At 44.2% G+C, this 19,490-nt stretch overlaps 1 protein-coding gene across 1 annotated transcript; it reads left to right on the top strand.

The window, feature by feature from the left end:
• Window positions 1-12,575: 12,575 nt before the first annotated feature.
• WDR89 (WD repeat domain 89) lies at window positions 12,576-14,019 on the top strand. The gene has a single exon (XM_082275218.1). It carries the CDS (start codon window positions 12,622-12,624, stop codon window positions 13,786-13,788), a length of 1,167 nt encoding a protein of 388 aa, XP_082131344.1. The 5' UTR covers window positions 12,576-12,621; the 3' UTR covers window positions 13,789-14,019.
• The last annotated feature ends 5,471 nt before the right edge of the window (window positions 14,020-19,490 follow it).

The following is a 19,490-nucleotide window of genomic DNA, read 5'->3' as shown; positions in this document are numbered from 1 at the left end:
CTGAAGCCATTTATTACTAATCAACTGTGTTTACTCTTTTTTTTAAATCATAATGACCACAGAAACTACCCAAATGACCCTGATCAAAAGTTTACATACCCCAGTTCTTAATCTTGTGTATTGCCTTTTAGGATCAATGACAGCATGAAGTTTTTTGTGGTATTCGTGGATGAGGCTCTTTATCTTCTCAGATGGTAAAGCTGCCCATTCTTCCTGGCAAAAAGCCTCCAGTTCCTGTAAATTCTTGGGCTGTCTTGCATGAACTGCACGTTTGAGATCTCCCCAGAGTGACTCAATGATATTGAGGTCAGAAGACTGAGATGGCCACTCCAGAACCTTCACTTTTTTCTGCTGTAGCCAATGACAGGTCGATTTGGTCTTGTGTTTTGGATCACTGTCATGTTGGAATGTCCAAATACGTCCCATGCGCAGCTTCCGGGCTGATGAATGCAAATTTTTTCCTCCAGTATTTTTTGATCTTATACTGCATTCATCTTGCCATTAATTCTGACCAAATTTCTTGTGCCTTTTGTAGCTCACACATCCCCAAAACATCAGCAATCCACCTCCGTGTTTCACAGTGTGTATGTGTGTATATACTCACTGAAAGAAGATTGGCCTGGTGGAAGATGGTGTTGTAAAGTAGTAGAAACCTGAGGTAGGTGAAGAAATAATAATAAAATAATACATTTAATTAATAAAGAAATGGTGAATTACGTTGCATAAATAAACCTTATATCTAAACAAAAAGGGGAAAAGAAGATGGCAGGGGGTACTCAATTAGAGGATGGAATGGTAACTATCTAGTTTCCTCATTGAGTCCTCCTGGTGAAAGAGAATCCATAGGGTAAATCCAGACTTTTACTCTGTTTAGGAGTGGTACATAAAGGAGTTGATTTACAAGGACAATTAGACCTTGTACTTTGCAAGTGCAGTTGCACTCATTTTCCCCAGAGCCTAGTAAATGTGGTGAAGCTTTGCCGATTTTCCATCATTCAACCATTTGCAAGCCAAAATGTGGTGTGGGTGTGTTTTTTTTTTTTTTTCACCTTATACCTGACTGGTCCGTCTTTACAAAGTAAAGTTTCATCATCGCATTCACTATGCTTTGGGATAAATGAGTGCACTTGCAAAGTACACAGTCTGTTTGACTTTAGTAAATCAAGCCCAAAGTCTCTATTGATGTCCTCTCGGTTTCCTTTCAATATCCATTCCTATTTGCTTGATCACAGCAGACTCTTTTCCTACACCACCTTGCAACTTTACCTTTACAAGGGGTGGTCCTCTTTTTCCCTTTTAGGAAGAATTACAAGGTCCTTCCAAAGCCTACACCAGGACCCTTGTCTATTTAGGGATGCACGTCCCATTGTGCATGTTCTGTAGACCTGCCACTAGATCTCTCATGAGAGATTTTCTGCCCTTAATAACACACAATCTTCAGCATGACATTTTTCATCTTTGGCTGATCCCATGTTCCCATGTCAGGGACATGATGCCATTGGCACCCCTCGGTTGCTCCTCCATGAGAGTTTCTCTCATGTTATGCTGACAGACTTCACCTCCTCCCAATATCAGGGTTGCAGATTACCAAGTTGTTTTACAAGCTGAGAAGCTATTCTGCTCTCTCCTCCTTAAAAATCATGGCCTTTTTTTCTACCGGTCCGCTCCATTCGCCAGTATAGCATAGCCTGTTCTCAGTACTCCCCTTATGTGTTTATTTCCCCCTACACATGTGTCCCGGCACTTGCAGGCCTCTTTAATGAAACATCTTTAGTAGGGATGCACCGAAATGAAATTCTTGGCCGAAGCCGAATAATAATGAAATGCTTGGCCGAAGGCCGAATACCGAACGCAGTGTTTCGCATTTTTTCCATTTATTTTGCCAATTTTTTCACCATTACAATGATTAAATGGTAAAAATTAGCTTTTTAGTAAAAGTCTCGTACTCTGCATGATGTTCGGGGTGTCTTGAATTCAAGTGATAAATTAAGCTTGAAGTGCTGTACGTTTTTGCAGATGCACCCCCTCTGGACAATTCAGCAGAACAATGTCTGCAAACGGCCGTTTTTGCCTCTTTCTCTGACACTTTAAAGTGCTTCCACACTGCTGACATGTTTGCTGCATAAAGCGCGCGCCTCTCACTCTAAGCGGGTTATTTGATTGCGTCAGTGCCCTGATTACATTGCTGTGTCCCCGGCGGCTGTCGGCTCCCCCTCCTTCCTCACACTGCAGTGTCTGTGTGAGGAAGGAGCGCCGGCGATGAGAGATGATCTCATATGTTTACATATGAGATCATCTCTCATTGGACGGCTTGATCACGTGGTGAATGGCCGCTGTGATTGGCCATTCACCACGATCTGTGATCGGCCGTGTCCAAGGGACACGGCCGACACAGATTCTCCCCGATGCGCGCTCGCGGGAGCGCGCGGGGAGAGTCTTTCTGGGAGGCCGTTTAAAAACGGCCTCCCGAAAATTAAAGTCCGCGCTGCAGCCGTATATAGGCTCTAGCGCGGATGGGAGGGAGTTAAAAACTTCATTGTTCGGCAAAATTTATTCGGCCTATTTACTTATTAATTTCGGTTGCCGAACATTCGGTGCATCGCTAAACTTTAGTTGTGTGACCACTCTACAGACTTTCGCTCAGAAATTTTCCAGCATCCATGAATCGCTGATATTCACAAGTTAGATGCCTAGCCCTTGGTACCTTACAGGTCTTGGCTTGGACTTGAATATCCCCTTGACTTTGGCTCTTCTCGTGCCTTCTTTTTTGGAAGAAGTTGTTCTTTCTCATTGCCTTTTGAGACTTTGTTGCCCTCTGGGACCTTCCTCAGGTGTTCTTGCCCCTGCGGAGCCTTCCTCTTGGGCCACATCCTTGAAAGGTCCTCTGTAAGAATGGAGCAGCGTTCTCGCTTCCAGTATTCTTTGTTCCCTGAGGATCTTCTTATCACCTTTTGTGGGAATGTCATTCTCCCTCCCCGTGTCCTGCCTTGAAGGCATGTCAAACCATATACAATTCACCTTATGGGTGGAGTCGGGACCATTGTCTGTGTATGGCTACCTACCACATCTTCCCTTGGGAACTGACCCCTCTTCCATTACCTCATGGGTGGATCTGACCTTTTCTGTTAATGGGTAGTTATTTTACCTTTTTCATTCTTGGGCTACTTCCTTTAGGGAACAAGTTTCTCCTTCCCTACCTGAGGCATTTGTCCAAAGATGTTGGGGCTTCTTGCATCATCTAGCATATGCTATTGGTTACAAGGCCACCATCTATGTTTCTGTTCACATTTTCTAAACTGTTTTTTGATTGGCCAAGGTGGAGAGAAGGCAAATGATGTGACAAGCTGTACCATGGCCAAACAGAGGAATGCATATACAGGAACTGTATTACCTGTCAAAGGACTTCATGGGTATGAAGTAGAAACGGTTATCTTACTTGGAAATTTCTTAATGGCATTTGTTGAACAAGAAAGTCAGTCAGATTCAGCCAGTAGAGGGAGGTACATGTATAGCGTTTACGTATGTCTTTCGCCGGTCTATGTACACTAGTCCTGAAGAAGGAGGCCCATCCCCTGAAATGTGTTGGCTGTATCTGACTTTCTTTTTAAGTAAATACTAGAAGACCTTATTGAGCCGGCTGTACATTTTACTTATGTTATTAGATATGTGTTTTCTAGGAGAAAAGTTCCTGGGCAATGGTCAGTTGCGTACTTGCGTAAAGATGCGTTTTAAAATGTGTTTTAAAATGCATAAAGACGTGTATGCTCACTTAACATATTTTTATGATCATTTTATTTTTCCCCTTTTTGTTTAGACAATTTCTGTGCTTACAAACCGATATACATGCAATAAAGTGCATGATTTTTAGATGCAGATTTTTGGATTCTGTTATGGATCTGAAAGCAGCTCATGTTTACGCACCTTTGTGAATGTCTGCATTGACACAATGCAGCTGCTTTCAGATACGTAATTAAAAAACACTTGTATATGTTTGCTCCCTTTTTTTTTTTTTTTTTTTTTACTGCCTAAGCCTAAACAAACTTCCGAGCAAGATGACTCTTTTTACTAGGTGCTCCCAACTATGTGCCCATAAAACCCTTTGTAGGGTAAGATGGTTCCCGTATATGTATTTTTGGGTTTATTTATGTAGCCGTTTAAAGTTTTTCAGTAACTGATTTGTCCATGAAGACCGTTTTGGTGGTATTGGAAACATATGTCATGTTCTATTTCCCTGGCCTCATTATATTGCATACGCCTTTAGTTAGGAGTATAGGCTGTCTGGGTTTAATCTCAGCACAACACGCAGATTATCTTTAATCTGACTGGCCACGGGTTTACAAATCTCAATGTCACACAGACCAGCTGCTATTACATCCTATTTTTCTCTGGCTCCGTAGTCCCATAGGCTGTCAGCGTATGAGCTGCACGACTGTGTAAAAATATTTGTTGCATTTCAGCTTAGTTTGCGTGATTTCCAGCGCATAAAACTTTCATTTCTTAAAGAGGGTTTACTCCTTTTCCCTTGAGATGTGGCTACTTCCCCTTTTTTAACCTTTTTGTTAGTTGAAGAAGGACCTTGTCTTTTTCCTGCTGGATTTAGGATTGCAAGGAATCCTTTACTGTAAATAGCCCCCTACAACCTCGACCTCTTTGCTTTATAGTTTATTCATTATGTAGATGTAATTTATTTTTAGATTATTTTATTTTAAAAAAATATTTATATTTCTCTCTCCCAACCTGTGACTGGACAGTGAATGGAGAAGCAGCAAAGTGATTAACTAATTTCTCTGTCCCTTAGCCTAATCTTCCTACCAGCATGCTTCTTATCAGCACATGAGCTGATTGGCTCCTTGTGTGGCATCTTCCTGTCACACTCCAGCTCTGCTATACAGGGGACTGCAAGATACAAGCTCAGGTTCAGGTACTTAACCCTGCTTAAAAAATTACATTTATGCAGTGTTAATGATTACAGTTACATTAATGTGTGTCTTTTTACACTGCCTAGCCAAAGAAAAAGTCGCCACCTGGAATTAACTAAGCAAATATGTAAGAGCCTCCTATTGGATAGTTACTGCATGGGCGATTATCTTTCAGCTGGCAACAAGTTATTTAACTCTAAAAATCCTTTCACACCGGTCCGTTCAGTCACTTTTTTTTTTTTTTTTTTTTTTAAACGGACACGGATGCACTTTTGTAGGGTCCGTTCTGTATGTCCGTTTTTCATCCATCCGTTTGCGAATGAAAAACAGACATAATGTATGTCTATGGGATTGCGGACGTTAGCGGATGACATCCACTGACATCCGACTTTGCATTTGTTCTGTTTTTTTAAACTGAAGAAAAATAGGGTTCTCTTCCATCTCAAAAGACGGAACTGAACGGAATGGACGCAAAACGGATGTCAGCGGATGGTCATCCACTAACGTCCGCAATCCCATATACCTACATTATGTCCGTTTTTTCATCCGCAAACAGATGGGAGGAAAAACTGACATATGGGAATGCCCCTGTGAAAGGACCCTAAGGGCTCTTTCACACGGGCGATCAGTTTTTTGGCTCTGCTCTGGTGCTTTTTTACACAAAGCGGATGACATTTGTGTCATCCGCTCCGTATGTCCGCATATCATCCCATCCGTTTGCGGATGATATACAGACATAATGTATGTCTATGGCATTGCGGATGTCAGCGTATGACACCGCTGACATCCGATTTTGCTTCCTTTCAGTTTTTTAAACGGAACAAAAATAGGGTTCTGTTCTGTTTTTTGGAACGGAACTGAAAGGAAACCATCCGCAATCCGATAGACATTTATTATGTCCGTAAATCATCCGCAAAAAAATAGGATGATTTGCGGACATACGGAACGCCCGTGTGTAAGGGTCCTAACTGATGCAATGAGTAGCTTCTCATTTCTTAACCGCTTGCCGACCGCCGCAAGTAGATATACTGCGGTGGTCAGCCCCGGCCAGGCAAAGTGACGTATATATACGTCACTAGCCTGTGACCGGTTTGTGAGCCAATAGCGGGCGAGCGCGCCCCCGCCCCGTCTCGTTCACTGAGGAGTCCGCGAGTGTGACCAGCGGACCCGATGTCCGCCGGTCACACTACGATCGTCGGTAGAGAGGGAGAAAGGCGGGCGGCTTATGTAAACAAGCCGCCTGTCATTCTCCCTTGTGTAAAAATGGAGATCAGACGGTTCTACTATGTAGAACCGTTGATCTCTGTTTTTACAATAGTAGACATGTCCAATCACAGTTAGAAACACGCCCCTAGGACACACTTAACCCCTCCCTCTCCAATACAGTTAACCCCTTCCCTGCCAGTGTCATTTTTACAGTAACAGTGCATACGTATAGCACTGATTACTGCAGTAATGTCACTGGTAACCCCAAAAGTGTCAAAAATGTCAGTCAAGGGTCCGATCTGTCCGCCGCAATGTCGCAGTCCCCCAAAAAAAATCGCAGATCGCCGCCATTACTCGTTAAAAAAAAAAACACCAAAAATGACAAAAATCTTTCCCTTTGTTAGTAAACGCGATAACTTTTGCGCAAACCAATCAAAATACGCTTTTTGCAATTTTTTTTTACCAAACATATGTAGCATAAAACAAATTGGCCGAAAATGTTAAAAAATTTTGATTTTTACATTTTTTTTGGGGGGAAATTTCATATAAAAAAAATGTGAAAAATATTGTTATTTTTGCAAAATTTACTCTCGTTTTTTTTGTTTATAGCGCATGATCAAAAAATCGCACAGGTGATCAAATACCACCAAAAGAAAGCTCTGTTTGTGGGAAAAAAAGGACGTGAAATTCGTTTAGGTACAGTGTCGCACAACCCCGCAATTGTCCGTTAAAATCACGCAGTAGAAAATCGCAAAAAAACCCTGGTCAGGAAGGGGGTAAAATCTTCCGGGGCTTAAGTGGTTAAACAACCATGTCAAGACCCATCCCGTGATCGTAGAAAAGAGGTTAGTCTGTTTGAGAAGGGTCAAATCATTGGCATGCATCAAGCAGAGAAAACATCTAAGGGATAGTAGAAACTACTAAAATTGGGTTAAGAACTGTCCAACGCATTAGTAAAAAAACTGAAAGGATAGTGGGGAACCATTGTCTTCGAGGAAGAAATGTGGTCAGAAAAAAATCCTGATTGATCGTGATCTGCGATCACTTAAACGTTTGGTGAAATCAGGTTGTAGAAAAACAGTAGAACTCGGGACTATGTTTAACCACTTGACAACTGCCCACTGCAGATATGCTGTGGCAAGCTGGCTCGGCTGTGCGCGGGAGCGCTCATTCCCATTCGGAAGCGGGGAAGATGATCTACGGGGCCGGCAGCCGTGATCACTCCCCGTGGAGTGAGAACGACTGTCTGCTGTTGTAAACACAGCAGACCGTGGTTCTCTCCGCAATGAACACAGAGCGCCTGTGATCCTTCTATTTAGGATCACAGGTCTCGGTGTTGATTCCACAAGTCCCTCCCCCATATAGTTAGAAAACACTCCCCTAGGCTCACACCTAACCCTTTGATCGCCCCTGGGTTAACCTCTTCCCTGCCAGTATCATTATTACAGTAACAGTGCATATTTTTAGCACTTACTGTAGTAATGTCACTGGTCCCCCCAAAAGTTTCAAAAATTTAAGTTAGGGGTCCGATCTGTCTTCCGCAATGTCAGTCCTGCTAAAAATTGCAGATCGCCGCAGAACGTGAAAAATATTTAGTTTTTTTCAGAATTGTGTCCTTTTTTTTTTTTTTTTTTTTTTATAGCGCAAAAAATAAAAATCACACAGGTGATCAAATACCACCAAAAGAAAACTCTATTTGCGGGAAAAAAAGAACCTAAATTTTATTAGGGTATATTGTCGCACGACCATGCAATTGTAAGTTAAAGTAACGCAGTGCAAAATCGCAAAAAAAGGGCCTGGTCATTAAGGTAGCAATACCTTTCGGAGCTGAAGTATTTAATAGTAAAAGTAAGAGCATTTCCACACGCACAATGCAAAGCGGACTACCTGAATATACTGAACGACCAGGTTATTCCATCAATGGATTTTTTATTCCCTGATAGCACGGGCATGTTCCAAGATGACAATGCCAGGATTCATCGGGCTCAAATTGTGAAACAGCGGTTCAGGGAGCATGAGACATCATTTTCACACATGGATTGGCCACCACAGAGTCCAGAACTTAACCCCATTGAGAATCTTTGAGATGTGCTGGAGAAGGCTTTGTGCAGTGGTCAGACTCTCCCATTATCAATACAAGATCTTGGTGAAAAATGAATGCAACACTGGATGGAAATAGATCTTGTGACATTGCAGAAGCTTATCGAAACAATGCCACAGCGAATGCGTGCCGTTTATCAAAGCTAAATGCGGTCCAACAAAATATTAGAGCGTTTTTGTTTTTGCTTTTGGTGGCGACTTTTTTTTTTGGCCAGGCAGTGAATGCCTTCAAAGCTAAACTATGGGAAAACTAAAAACCCTCCCTTGCAGTGGGGCTAACTGTTAACCATGATTAATAGCCCTGGAATTATACATCTTGCTCTACAGTGCACGACCGTATATAACTTGTGCAACACAACCACCGTTTTCATACATATTGTATGTGGGGGCAGGGGGATGCTTAACCTTTTTGGGAGGGGAGGTGTTAAACCCAAAAACTTAACAGGGGAGTGAAACCCAGATGACTGCAGTGCTCAGAGTGAAACAGGAACGTTTTTTTATAATGGGGAAATTGGGCACATGAATTTTAGTGTTTAGTGCGTTGCAACATGTACATTAAAACACAACAGTGTAAATGGGAACTTTATTTTTTTCATTTTTATGTGATTCCATCCAAGTGGCTAGTATTGAAAATTACTGAATAATTATCTAAGATCACTAGAGGTGTACTGCACTTATAAGACACCTGCATAGCGCAGAAAGCTTTAACCTAGATAGATAGCTGCTGGAGATAAAGAAAGAGCTGAAATGTTATATGTAACATATACTGTGAGAGTCTATCATTAGATACAGTGTCACCCAGCTCTGACCTGACACTGGCTCCCATCCCAGCCATTTCCTAAGGTTGTGTTGCTCAAATTTCATGGCAAAAAGCTGCTAATCAAGCACACTTGGCAAATATCATCTGGCCAAGTATTAAAGAGCTATAATCAACATACAACACATAAACCACTGTGTCCATAAATGTTATTGGATGTGGTGTTAATAGGTAAGCTGTACCATTAAAAAATAAATAAGTGTGTGTGTATGTGTATATATATATATATATATATATATATATATATATATATATATATATATATATATATATATATATATATATATATATAATTTTTTTTTTTTTTTTTCTGCTCACGGGCCACATATGTAACAATACAAATGAATGCAGCTCTCTCATTAGCCTCCTTTCACACTTTTGGGACCCAAAGTCGCAGGACATGTAAAATTCAATGTATTTCTATAGGAGATATTAGTATTGACACTACAGAAGTCACTGTGACTTCAGAAAAGGTTCCTGCGCTACTTTGATACGACTTCAATGCCAGAGAGTGTAAAAGTCGTATCAAAGTTGGACATCAAAGTTGCACTGAAAATCGTGCAACTTTGGAGTCGGCTAGCGTGATAGGAGCCCTAATACATAATGAAATGCATACCCTTTTGACTGCATACAGTGTAAGTATCCCTTGTAGTCTGTTGTACAGAAGACCTTGGAGATGGGGAAGGAGAAGCAGCACAAGGAGCCCAAGGTGTGCTGCAGTGCAACAAACATGCCGATAGGAGGAGAAAGAGACAGAGCTGAGCTCATTAGTGTACTGCTTCTCCTTTTTACTATTCAGTTACAGGGTAGGGGATGGAGGGAGACCTGTAAGTAAAAGTTAAACTGCAGCAGTAGATCAGGTCTATGCCCCCGCTGGGCTGGACTGTGTGACCACTGCCTAAGAATGAATTTCACAAACTTTGGAACAATTGCCTTTCGCTTGTTCCTACAACCACATGAATTAACCACTCCCGAACTGCCCGCCACAGTTTTATGTCGGTACGTTGACATTAAATACCAGGGTTTTGGCAGCAGATAGCTGCCATAACCCTGGTATTTTGTTACAGGGCCGGCGGTCCTCTTTCACATAAAAGTGGTCCCAGCGGCGGATTCATGGTGGGATCACTATTATGGGCAGTGGAAGAGGTGCGTCATCCCCCCCACCCCTGCTTCCGGTCGATTTACCACTTACCAGAGCCATCAGTATCGGAAGACGATCCGATCTGTCCCAGGCAGGAAATGGAGTGGGGGCAAGATGGCCCTCACTTGACTCTATGGCCATGAAGGACCAGAGTGACGCCGTACGTCGCTTCCTCCCTACGGCCTTGGTAAAAAAAAATCCCAATAAGCGTATTTTGATTGGTTTGCGAAAAAGTTATCGCGTCTACTAACTACGGTGTATTTTGTAGCAATTTGACTCAAGACAGCTTTTCTTTTCTTTTTATTGCTCTTAACCCTACTTTTCACCTTGTTTCCGCTGATTGTCAAAAATTATTTCCTACCGTCTTATCTTTTAAGTATTGTGCTATGGTATTTTAATTTTTTTTTTTTTTTTTTTATGAACCTTTATTTAAGAGCAAACATTAATTAAATTCTTGAAAGGTCTCAACCCGTATCATCTCGAACATCCAGGGAGGCCCTGTCTCCAAATTACAGCAATTCTGTGCTCGTGTTGAACTGTATTTGTACAGTAGCAGTAGGTTTCCTCGGTATAATACTTATTGACTGTTATTTCCCTTTTATCCTGTCAGCTTGAATGCTTGACAAATAGGTCTGCCAATTATGTCTCTAAGTGTTTTGCTCAGTGGGAATATATTGTGTTTCAGCAGAATATACTGAATTTTTAAATGCGCATTTGATCCACACTTGAAGTGATTCAGTCATGTTATTGCAGGTATGTAAGTAGGAGTCTGATGTAGCATATCAGGTTACAAATAAAATTTATTGTAGGTATAAAGTCCATCAAAAGTAAAAGGAAAAACCAAATAGAAACTATCTGTTCACCCTGCCTATTTTGATGGCTGCAGCTGATTTTAATTTTTCTGTTGCTGGAAACTTTCTTAGTCCTTTTGACATCATCAGAGGGGCTCCAAGCTCTTCTGACCACTGGAGCTAAGAGGAGGGATGGAAGACAGCACCTTTCATCACTTACCCCCAGGCAATGTGAACGGCAGTAGACTCAATGCCTAGAGAGGAAATAGATGTGGCCAGAACTGACTACAATCAAGAAGAAGGCTTTTCAGTGGAGACGCGAAGATCTCTCCTCTAGAAGGCCCTTTTTATATAGGCTGGATCTGTTTTTTTTTTTTCTCCACATGGGATCCATCTGCTGATCCCATGCTGAGCAGAATGGCCAGAAGACAGGTCTGTGCCCCCTCAGCCTATGCAGAGTGGACACAGTCCACTTTGTGCTCTATGGGCAGTCGGATGTAAACAGACCGCCTGTATGTTTACACCTGACTTCCCTCCAGTCTGGCCAGACGGATGGGAACGGATCCCCTTCCATTTGTTTTTGTTGGATCGGAGGAAGCCGATTTGTAAACCGACCTACATTTATTTACAATTGACTGCGCAAAGAGGAGAATAGAGGGTTCCATTCGGGTCCTCCTTAAAAACAGACAGGTGGACCCGATCAGACCACTCGTGTGAAAGGGGCTTAAATGTGGCAGAGCAGTGCTGAATAAGTTGAGTACTGGAGTGATTTAATTCTGAAAAATGACTATAGTTCTACTTTAAAGGTTCTTTTTTGAGGGGGATTCTCTTACCTTGTAGGGTGCTTGTATTATCAAATTATTGTTACAGGTTCCACAGGGGACACTCTGTTAAGACGAACATCCAATGCCACTTATGTTTTCATGCTGTGGCCCACTTCCTCTCAACCACTGTGGCTTCCTTCTTGCAAGTGAGCCTGCCTACCACAGTTGGAGAGGTAGGCAGACTTGCTGCAAGTTGGTGCCTGTTTCATAGACCTGGGGCTGCCTAAAGAGGAACTCCTGCCCCCCCCCCCCCCAAAAAATACAGTAGCTGCTGACTTTCATTATTAGGACACTTCCTTGCCTGTCCAGGGATCCCGCAAAGTCGGCACCCCAGCCGATTTTTTTCAATCGACTCTTCGGTGCTGCTCCAACCATTCCTTGTAAGGGAAACCGTCAGTGAAGCCAGTTCTCTACTGTGCACATGGGAAGTGTGCTGCGCTTTGTGAATGGCCCAGTGGTGGGGGGGGGGAGGAGGGGGGCTCAACTTCTGGGCACCTCGCCGCAGTCAAAAACCAGTACCCAACTCCCCCCGAAAGATGCCAAATGTGACACCAGAGGGTGTGGAGGAAGCAAACAAGCAGAGCTCCGCTTTAAAACCTCAGCGGGTTTACTCTGGTGTATGTAGGGACATCAGAGATTTTAAATTAGATTTTGGCTTAGGGCAGCAGCAGTATTTTAAATCTTCTGGAGAATTAATACAGAGCTTGCTGATCATTAGAAGTTTTTAGAAAATATTAGGCATGTGGTTTGTTTCCTCTTTAACAGTATTGCTTTATTTTTATTCCAGATCTTTCTAATCGAAGGATAAAAATACATTTCCACCATGGAGCGTTTAGAAGAGCAATTTTCAGATCTTTGCGTAGCAAAACGGTCAGCTATGAAAGACAAGACTTACATACTTGACATTGGCATGTCAAGCACAGTAGTGGAGGCACCAAACAATCAGACAGTCGCAATCTTGTGTTCTGATAAATCAATTAAGCTGTATAACAAGGAAACCATGACCTGCCTTCAAGAATATAATGCACACCCTGGAGTGCTGAGTGGTGTTCGTTTTTCCCACTCAAACAACAACCTGCTGTTTTCTGCATGCAGTGATGCAACTGTAAAACTATGGGATGTTAGAGCTTCTGGTTCAGAAGCTGCGCAGATATTTAATGGCTACCCGTCTAATGTTTTTATCAGCTTTGATATTAGCTGCAATGACCTTGTTTTGTGTGCCGGTACTGAAAAAGTAGATGACGACTCTTTTCTGGTCTTCTGGGATGCAAGATGTAGTTCTGAAAGCGATTCTAGAGAACCTCTTGGCGTCTATTCTGAGTCCCACAATGATGACATCACTCAAGTACGCTTTCATCCAACCAATCCAGGCCTGATGGCAACAGGTTCCACTGATGGCCTTGTTAACGTGTTTGATATTGCAGAAGATAATGAAGATGATGCCTTGAGTTCCACTTGCAATTCTGAATCTTCAGTTAGTGTTGTTGGTTGGGCAGGCAAAGATTACAACCAGATTTATTGCTTGACACATGATGAAGGATTCTGTTGGTGGGATCTTGCCCAGGTGGACACCGATGAAGCCATCACGCTTTGCAAAGTTGAGGATATGAGGGAAAAAGTCACTAGCTGTTCTGTCGACTATCTCATTGGTGGACTCTATCATGACAAAACATATTCTATGTTTCTTGTGGCCGGGTCTCACACTGGTGATATCCATCTTTTAAGCTGCGACTCTGATAACCTGACTTGTTTACAAAGTTTAAAGGGAGGACATACTGCCACTGTGCGGTCATTCAACTGGTGTGTGGACGACAACTCTCTGCTAACTGGTGGAGAGGATGCTCAGTTGCTCTTATGGAAACTGAAAGACAAGGACTTGTCCCCAGGAAAGAGAAACTCCATGAAAATGACTTCCTCGGTACAGCAGAGGGTTCGCGTGCACAGCTCCAATTTTTATTCCACAAAGCAAAAGAAAACAAACCACTTATAATTAAATGCCATCTGAAATGAGAAGCATAAATCTATTTTGTATATGAAAGTTGCATCTGATCGCTTTTATATATGTTTATTAAGTGTAATTATATTATTAAATGGGACCTTTGTGATATTGCTCAGATGTAGGCAGCCATTTACTAGCTCTGGGCAGTTTAGTAAACCTAGTTACTAAGTCACTGGCTCAGAACTGCTATACAGTCCATAAATTGTTTCCATTATATAATTTTAATTTGATTAAGTCCCTTTTAAACTTAGTACAACCCTTGAAGCTAATATGTAATCAAATCAATCAATATTCAGTCATAAACGTGACACATACCTGGGTACATCATACAGAGCCTATGATTGGAACACATGAGCAGTGCCTTACTAAGAGCTGCATGTCAAACTGTCCAGGGATTAAAAAAAAATGTAGGCAGGTGAATTTTACCTACTTGCCGCCTAATCATGTACATATACGTGATTGACTTCAAGTGGTTATACCGGGATGATGCCTGCAGCTACATGCATCCTCCCGGTAGTGTTTTTTTTCAGGTGGTGATCAGCTTTAAAGTAAAAGTTACCACAGCAGCTAATTAGCCGCTGGATGGCTTTTACAGGCAGTGAGGAAGGGGTGGGGTTAAAATAAAACAATTAATTTAATTTGAAAAATGTTTTTAAAGTGCCCGTTCCCTCAGCTCTCACACAAAGGCAAACGCATTCATTGGTCCCGCACGTATATGTAAAGCATCACCTATGGAGGTTTTTAAATACCAAAGTTTGCCATCATTCCCCAAGCGTGCACAATTTTAAAGCAAGACCTATTCAGTATCAATTTACGCTGCGTAACGCCATCTTTTATATTTTACCAAACTGTTGGGTTTTATATTGTTTGTGGCATTAAAATTCATTAAAGTGTATTAAAAAAAAAAAAACAAAAAAAACCTTTTTTTTTCCCTACTCCACTTTTCTGACTGGTAGCATGAGGCAATACCTGGACCCTATAGACGTTGCACAGGCAGTCCAACTCCTCCAGGATGGCACATTAATATGTGCCATTGCCAGAGGATTTGCTGTGTCTCCCAGCACAGTGTCAAGAGCATAGAGGAGATTCCAGGAGACAGGCAGTTACTCTAGGAGAGCTGGACAGGGCCATAGAAGGTCCTTAACCCATCAGCAGGACTGGTATCTGCTCATTTGTGCAAGGAGGAACAGGATTAGCACTGCCAGAGCCTTACAAAATGACCTCCAGCAGCCCACTGGTGTGAATGTCTCTGACCGAACAATCAAAAACAAACTTCATAAGGGTGGCCTGAGGGCCCAACATCCTCTAGTGGGAACTTTGCTTACATCCAGGTAACCTGGAAGTTTGAATTGCATTTGCCATTGAACACCAGAATTGGCAGGCCTGCCACTGGCGCCCTGTGCTTTTCACAGGTGAGTGCAGGTTTACCCTGAGCACGTGACAGAGGTGAAAGGGTCTAGAGAATCCATGGAGCGCATTATGTTGCCTGTAACATTGTTTAGCATGACTGGTTTGGTTGTGGGTCAGTGGCGGTCTGGGAAGGCATATGCATGGAGGGACGCACAGACCTCTACAGGCTAGACAATGGCACTCTGTCTGCCATTAGGTATCGGGATGAAATCCTTGGACCCATTGTCAGACACTATACTGGTGCAGTGGGTCCTGGGTTCCTCCTGGTGCATGGCAATGCCCAGCCTCATGTGGCAAGAGTATGCAGCCAGTTCCTGGAGCATGAAGGAATTGATACTATTAAATGGCCCCCACCCTCGCTTGACCTAAATCCAATAGAACACCACTGGGACAGTGGCAGCCGGTGTGTTGGGGGCGCAGGGGCGCCGCCCTCCCTATCCATGCGTCCGGCCCCCTAATCTACATGCGGGACGCATGGAGTTCAATGGGCTTTTTTTTTAATCACCTGATTAGAGCCAGAGGCTCTAATAGGCTTCAGGAAAGGGTGGACCCGGGGCGCAGAGCAGTGCGCCCCGAGCCCACCCATTGTGTGACAATAGCGAATGAAAATTCGCTATTGTCACACGGATCCTCCTCCTGGCCAATCAGGAAGTGGGTCTGATACGCGCTTCCTGCTTGGCCGAAAGGCAAACCCCATGCCATTGGCTGGGGAGGAGGCGGGAGACGCCGCCACGCCGGGGAACTGAAGAGAAGCCGTGAGCCGTTGCTGGACACCAAGCCCGACCAGTCCCGGAATGTCCGCAGCCGGTTCACCTCCCTCTCCATGCCGGACTTCACTTCACCGCACCGGGGGGGGGGGGGGGGGGGTGGTTATCAGGAGCCCAACACCTCCCGCACCGGGTCCATGGAGGAGCGCTGACCGCTGAGGCTGCCCAGAGTCACCGGAGAGGAGGACGTTCTAGAAGAGACCGAACACTGTCAGCAAGGCTGAGGTAAGTGCACTGGTCTCGTGGGGGGGAGGGGGGGAACACTCTTACGCTGGTCACTCTGCATTGAAAGGGGGCACGCTGGCATCTCTGCATTGAAAGGGGGCACGCTGGCATCTCTGCATTGAAAGGGGGCACGCTGGCATCTCTGCATTGAAAGGGGGCACGCTGGCATCTATGCATTGAAAGGGGGCATGCTGGCATCTCTGCATTGAAGGGGGCACGCTGGCATCTCTGCATTCAAAAGGGGGCACGCTATACCTTAATTACTGAAGGCCCCTTTCACACTCTTTTTGACCTCAAAGTCACGCAATTTTTTACAGCGTTTTTTTTTTTTTTTTTTGAGCACCAGCCACCACTGCTCTGGGAAATTTTTTTTCGGGTCCATCCAACACTGCCAAGTTGCATCTCAGTCTGTTCAGGAGCTCAGTAATGTCCTGGTCCAGATCTAGGAGGAAATACTCCAGGAGACCCATCAGTCTTCTTATTAGAAGCATGCTCAAAAATATGTGCTATATAATTTGATAATTGTACCTACGTCTCTTACAAATTCAATAATATTTGGACAATTCGGATTGAGGCACTAAGGATTTTCATGGTACCACATAGACTCCCAAAGCGATAATAATTAAAAAATTGGTACATTTTTATTATTGCACATTAAAAACAGCCCCACCAAAAGGGGAAAGCATATCAAATACACAGCATAATATACTAATTTACTGTTTTTAATTAATATGCAATAATAAAAATTTAACAATTTTTAATTTTTCTCCATTGTTCAGTGACAGACGCAGTCTTCTTGTTCTCAATAGCAGTAGAGTTATGCTGTCCTCTACAGGAATAGGACTTTAGGCAGAAAAAAGTTCTGGCCATACCTATGGGCAGTCCCAGGGGGTATACCCTCTCTCCCTGCTAAAGGATGTCAGTTTAATCTGCCTAGTCCGGAGTAAGGACCTAGTTCCTTGCTGGGATCTCTGGTCCTGGCAAAAGTTGTTTTTTTTTCTAGTTAGGTTTTTTCACCAGATTTTTTTTCCTGTGAGATCTACAAGCCACTATGCCGGATCTAGGCGACGGGCTGGTAATATAGATCCAGTGGTCACCTCAGGCGCGCAGACCCCAGCTCCGTGCTATAAATCAATGGCGGCCATGTTCTTGAGTCCCTAGAGGTGTTTTTTGTGGTGGTGGAGCCCCTACCTATACCCTTATGCTGACACTCAGGTTTTTCTATGAGGATTTGGGGGGTCTCCCTCTCTCTCTGCTGGGGATCTTTGTGTTCTTCCTGACCTCTTGGGGGCGCAGTAACGTGGGGGGACGGGTGCAACATGGACCCTGCAGAACATTTTTCCCCATCTGACCCCCTCAAGGAGGCCGCAGGGCCCTCCGGATCGCACCTATCCATAGATGCACTGTCGGCGGTCTTGGAATCCTTTGTGTCCTGGGTGGAGGTGGTCTGTAAAGGACAGGGTGCCAAAAAAAAAAGGCCCCCTCCTACCCTTGCCTTATCTGATGTGCCAGATTCTGATTCAGCCACCACAGATGTGGGTCTCCCTGCCGGGTCTACTACCTTGCGCCCTGTCTCCTCTGATAGTGAGGATGGCCCCTCTCCCTCCGCCACCACGCAAGAAAAGGCGCTAGTGGACGCACTGGTTGTATCTGTCTGTGAGACCCTGATAATGGAGGACGCAACTGCCACTGAGGTACAGGTTACTTTTGGCACTCACAAGCCATCCAGAGCAGTTAAGGTTTTCCCCCTTCCCACGTATTTTGACATGGTCAAAAAAGAGTGGGAACGCCCAAAGCGTCCCCCTGGGGTGCCTAAGCGGATTGCTAGGCGCTACCCCTTTGAAGAGTCCATTGTTAAGAAGTGGACTGTGCCACCTACAGTGGACCCTCTGGTCTCCAGACTGAATAAAGCTACCATGATTCCAGTGGAGGATTCCCCGTCCTTTTAAGGATCCGGCTGATAGAAAGGCAGAGTCTGTGGCCCGCAATATGTACACCCTGGCGGGGTCTGCGCTCAGACCAGTGTTTATTATCGCCCTTGTGTCACAAATTTTGACTGAAGTTACTACGCCGTGACCTGGAGGGGGTACAACTTCCCCCTGCCTTTCAGGAGCTGACAGACTAGTTGATCCAGGGCCTACATTTTGTTTGCGATGCCTCGCTGGATGCTGCTCCAATATTGGCACGACTGTCTGTGTCGGCAGTGGTCCTCCGGCGTATACTGTGGCTAAAATGCTGGTCTGCGCCTCAGATTTCTAAGAAAGCTTTGACTGATCTACCCTTTCAAGGTCATCGCCTGTTTGGGGCTACACTTGATGACATTATTAAAGGTCTTACAGGGGGATGATATTATTAAAGGTCTTACAGGGGGTAAGAGTACCTTTCTCCCACAGGCTAACAAGGGTAAGGAGGTCCTTTTCAGCACATAGTTTTTTTCGTCCCTCGGGGACAAGTGATAAAGGATCAAAGTCTTTCAAGGCCTCCGGTGGCTCCAAGCGACCCTGGTCTGGAGAACTAGAAATCAGGTTTCTCCAGACCTGCAGATAAGGCCCCTTCGGCCTGCGCCCTCACCCGGGGTGGGGGGGACGTCTTTGCCAGTTTCCGGATCTGTGGCTATTCCAGATACAAGACAAGTGGGTGCGTGAGGTTATACGGTCCGGCTACAAGATCGAGTTTTGATCTGTCCCTCCGGTAAGGTTTTTCCCTTCCAATGTGCGACTGTCCCCGTATTGCTTACAGGCTCTCTTTGGGGCGGTACAGGACCTAGTACAACAAGGAGTATTTGTTCTGGTTCAGTTTTCGGAATGTTTTCAGGGCTTTTACTCCAACCTGTTTACGGTCCCCAGGAAGGAGGGCAAGATGTGTCCAATTCTGGACCTGAAGGTTCTGAATTGCTTTCAAAAATTCAAGATGGAATCTATTTGCACGGTGGTGGCTTCCTTACGCCAGGGGGATTTCCTGGCCTCCATAGAAATCAAAGATGCCTACCTTCACATTCCAATATGTGCAAGACATCAACGGTTTCTGCGTTTTGCCATGGGAGAGGATCACTATCAGTTTGTGGCGTTACCCTTTGGTCTCGCCTCTGCTCTTCGGGTCTTCACAAAGGTGTTGGCTCCAGTCCTGGCTTTATTATGCCAGTGGGGGATATCGGTCCTGGGTTACCTGGACGATCTGCTTCTCCGTGCAGAATCTCCTAGGGCGCTGGTGACAAATTTAGAGATCACCAAGAGAACTCTGGAGGAGTTTGGGTGGATTGTGAATCTCCAGAAGTCTTCTCTGGTTCCTTCC

Source organism: Pelophylax lessonae, assembly GCF_965119305.1.
Source record: "Pelophylax lessonae genome assembly, chromosome: 13".
Lineage (NCBI taxonomy): Eukaryota > Metazoa > Chordata > Amphibia > Anura > Ranidae > Pelophylax > Pelophylax lessonae.
This window is presented reverse-complemented; position numbering and strand designations above follow the sequence as displayed.

Excerpts from the sequence above, each read along its gene's own strand:
- WDR89 (XM_082275218.1), top strand. The coding sequence starts at position 12,622 with ATGGAGCGTTTAGAAGAGCAATTTTCAGATCTTTGCGTAGCAAAACGG.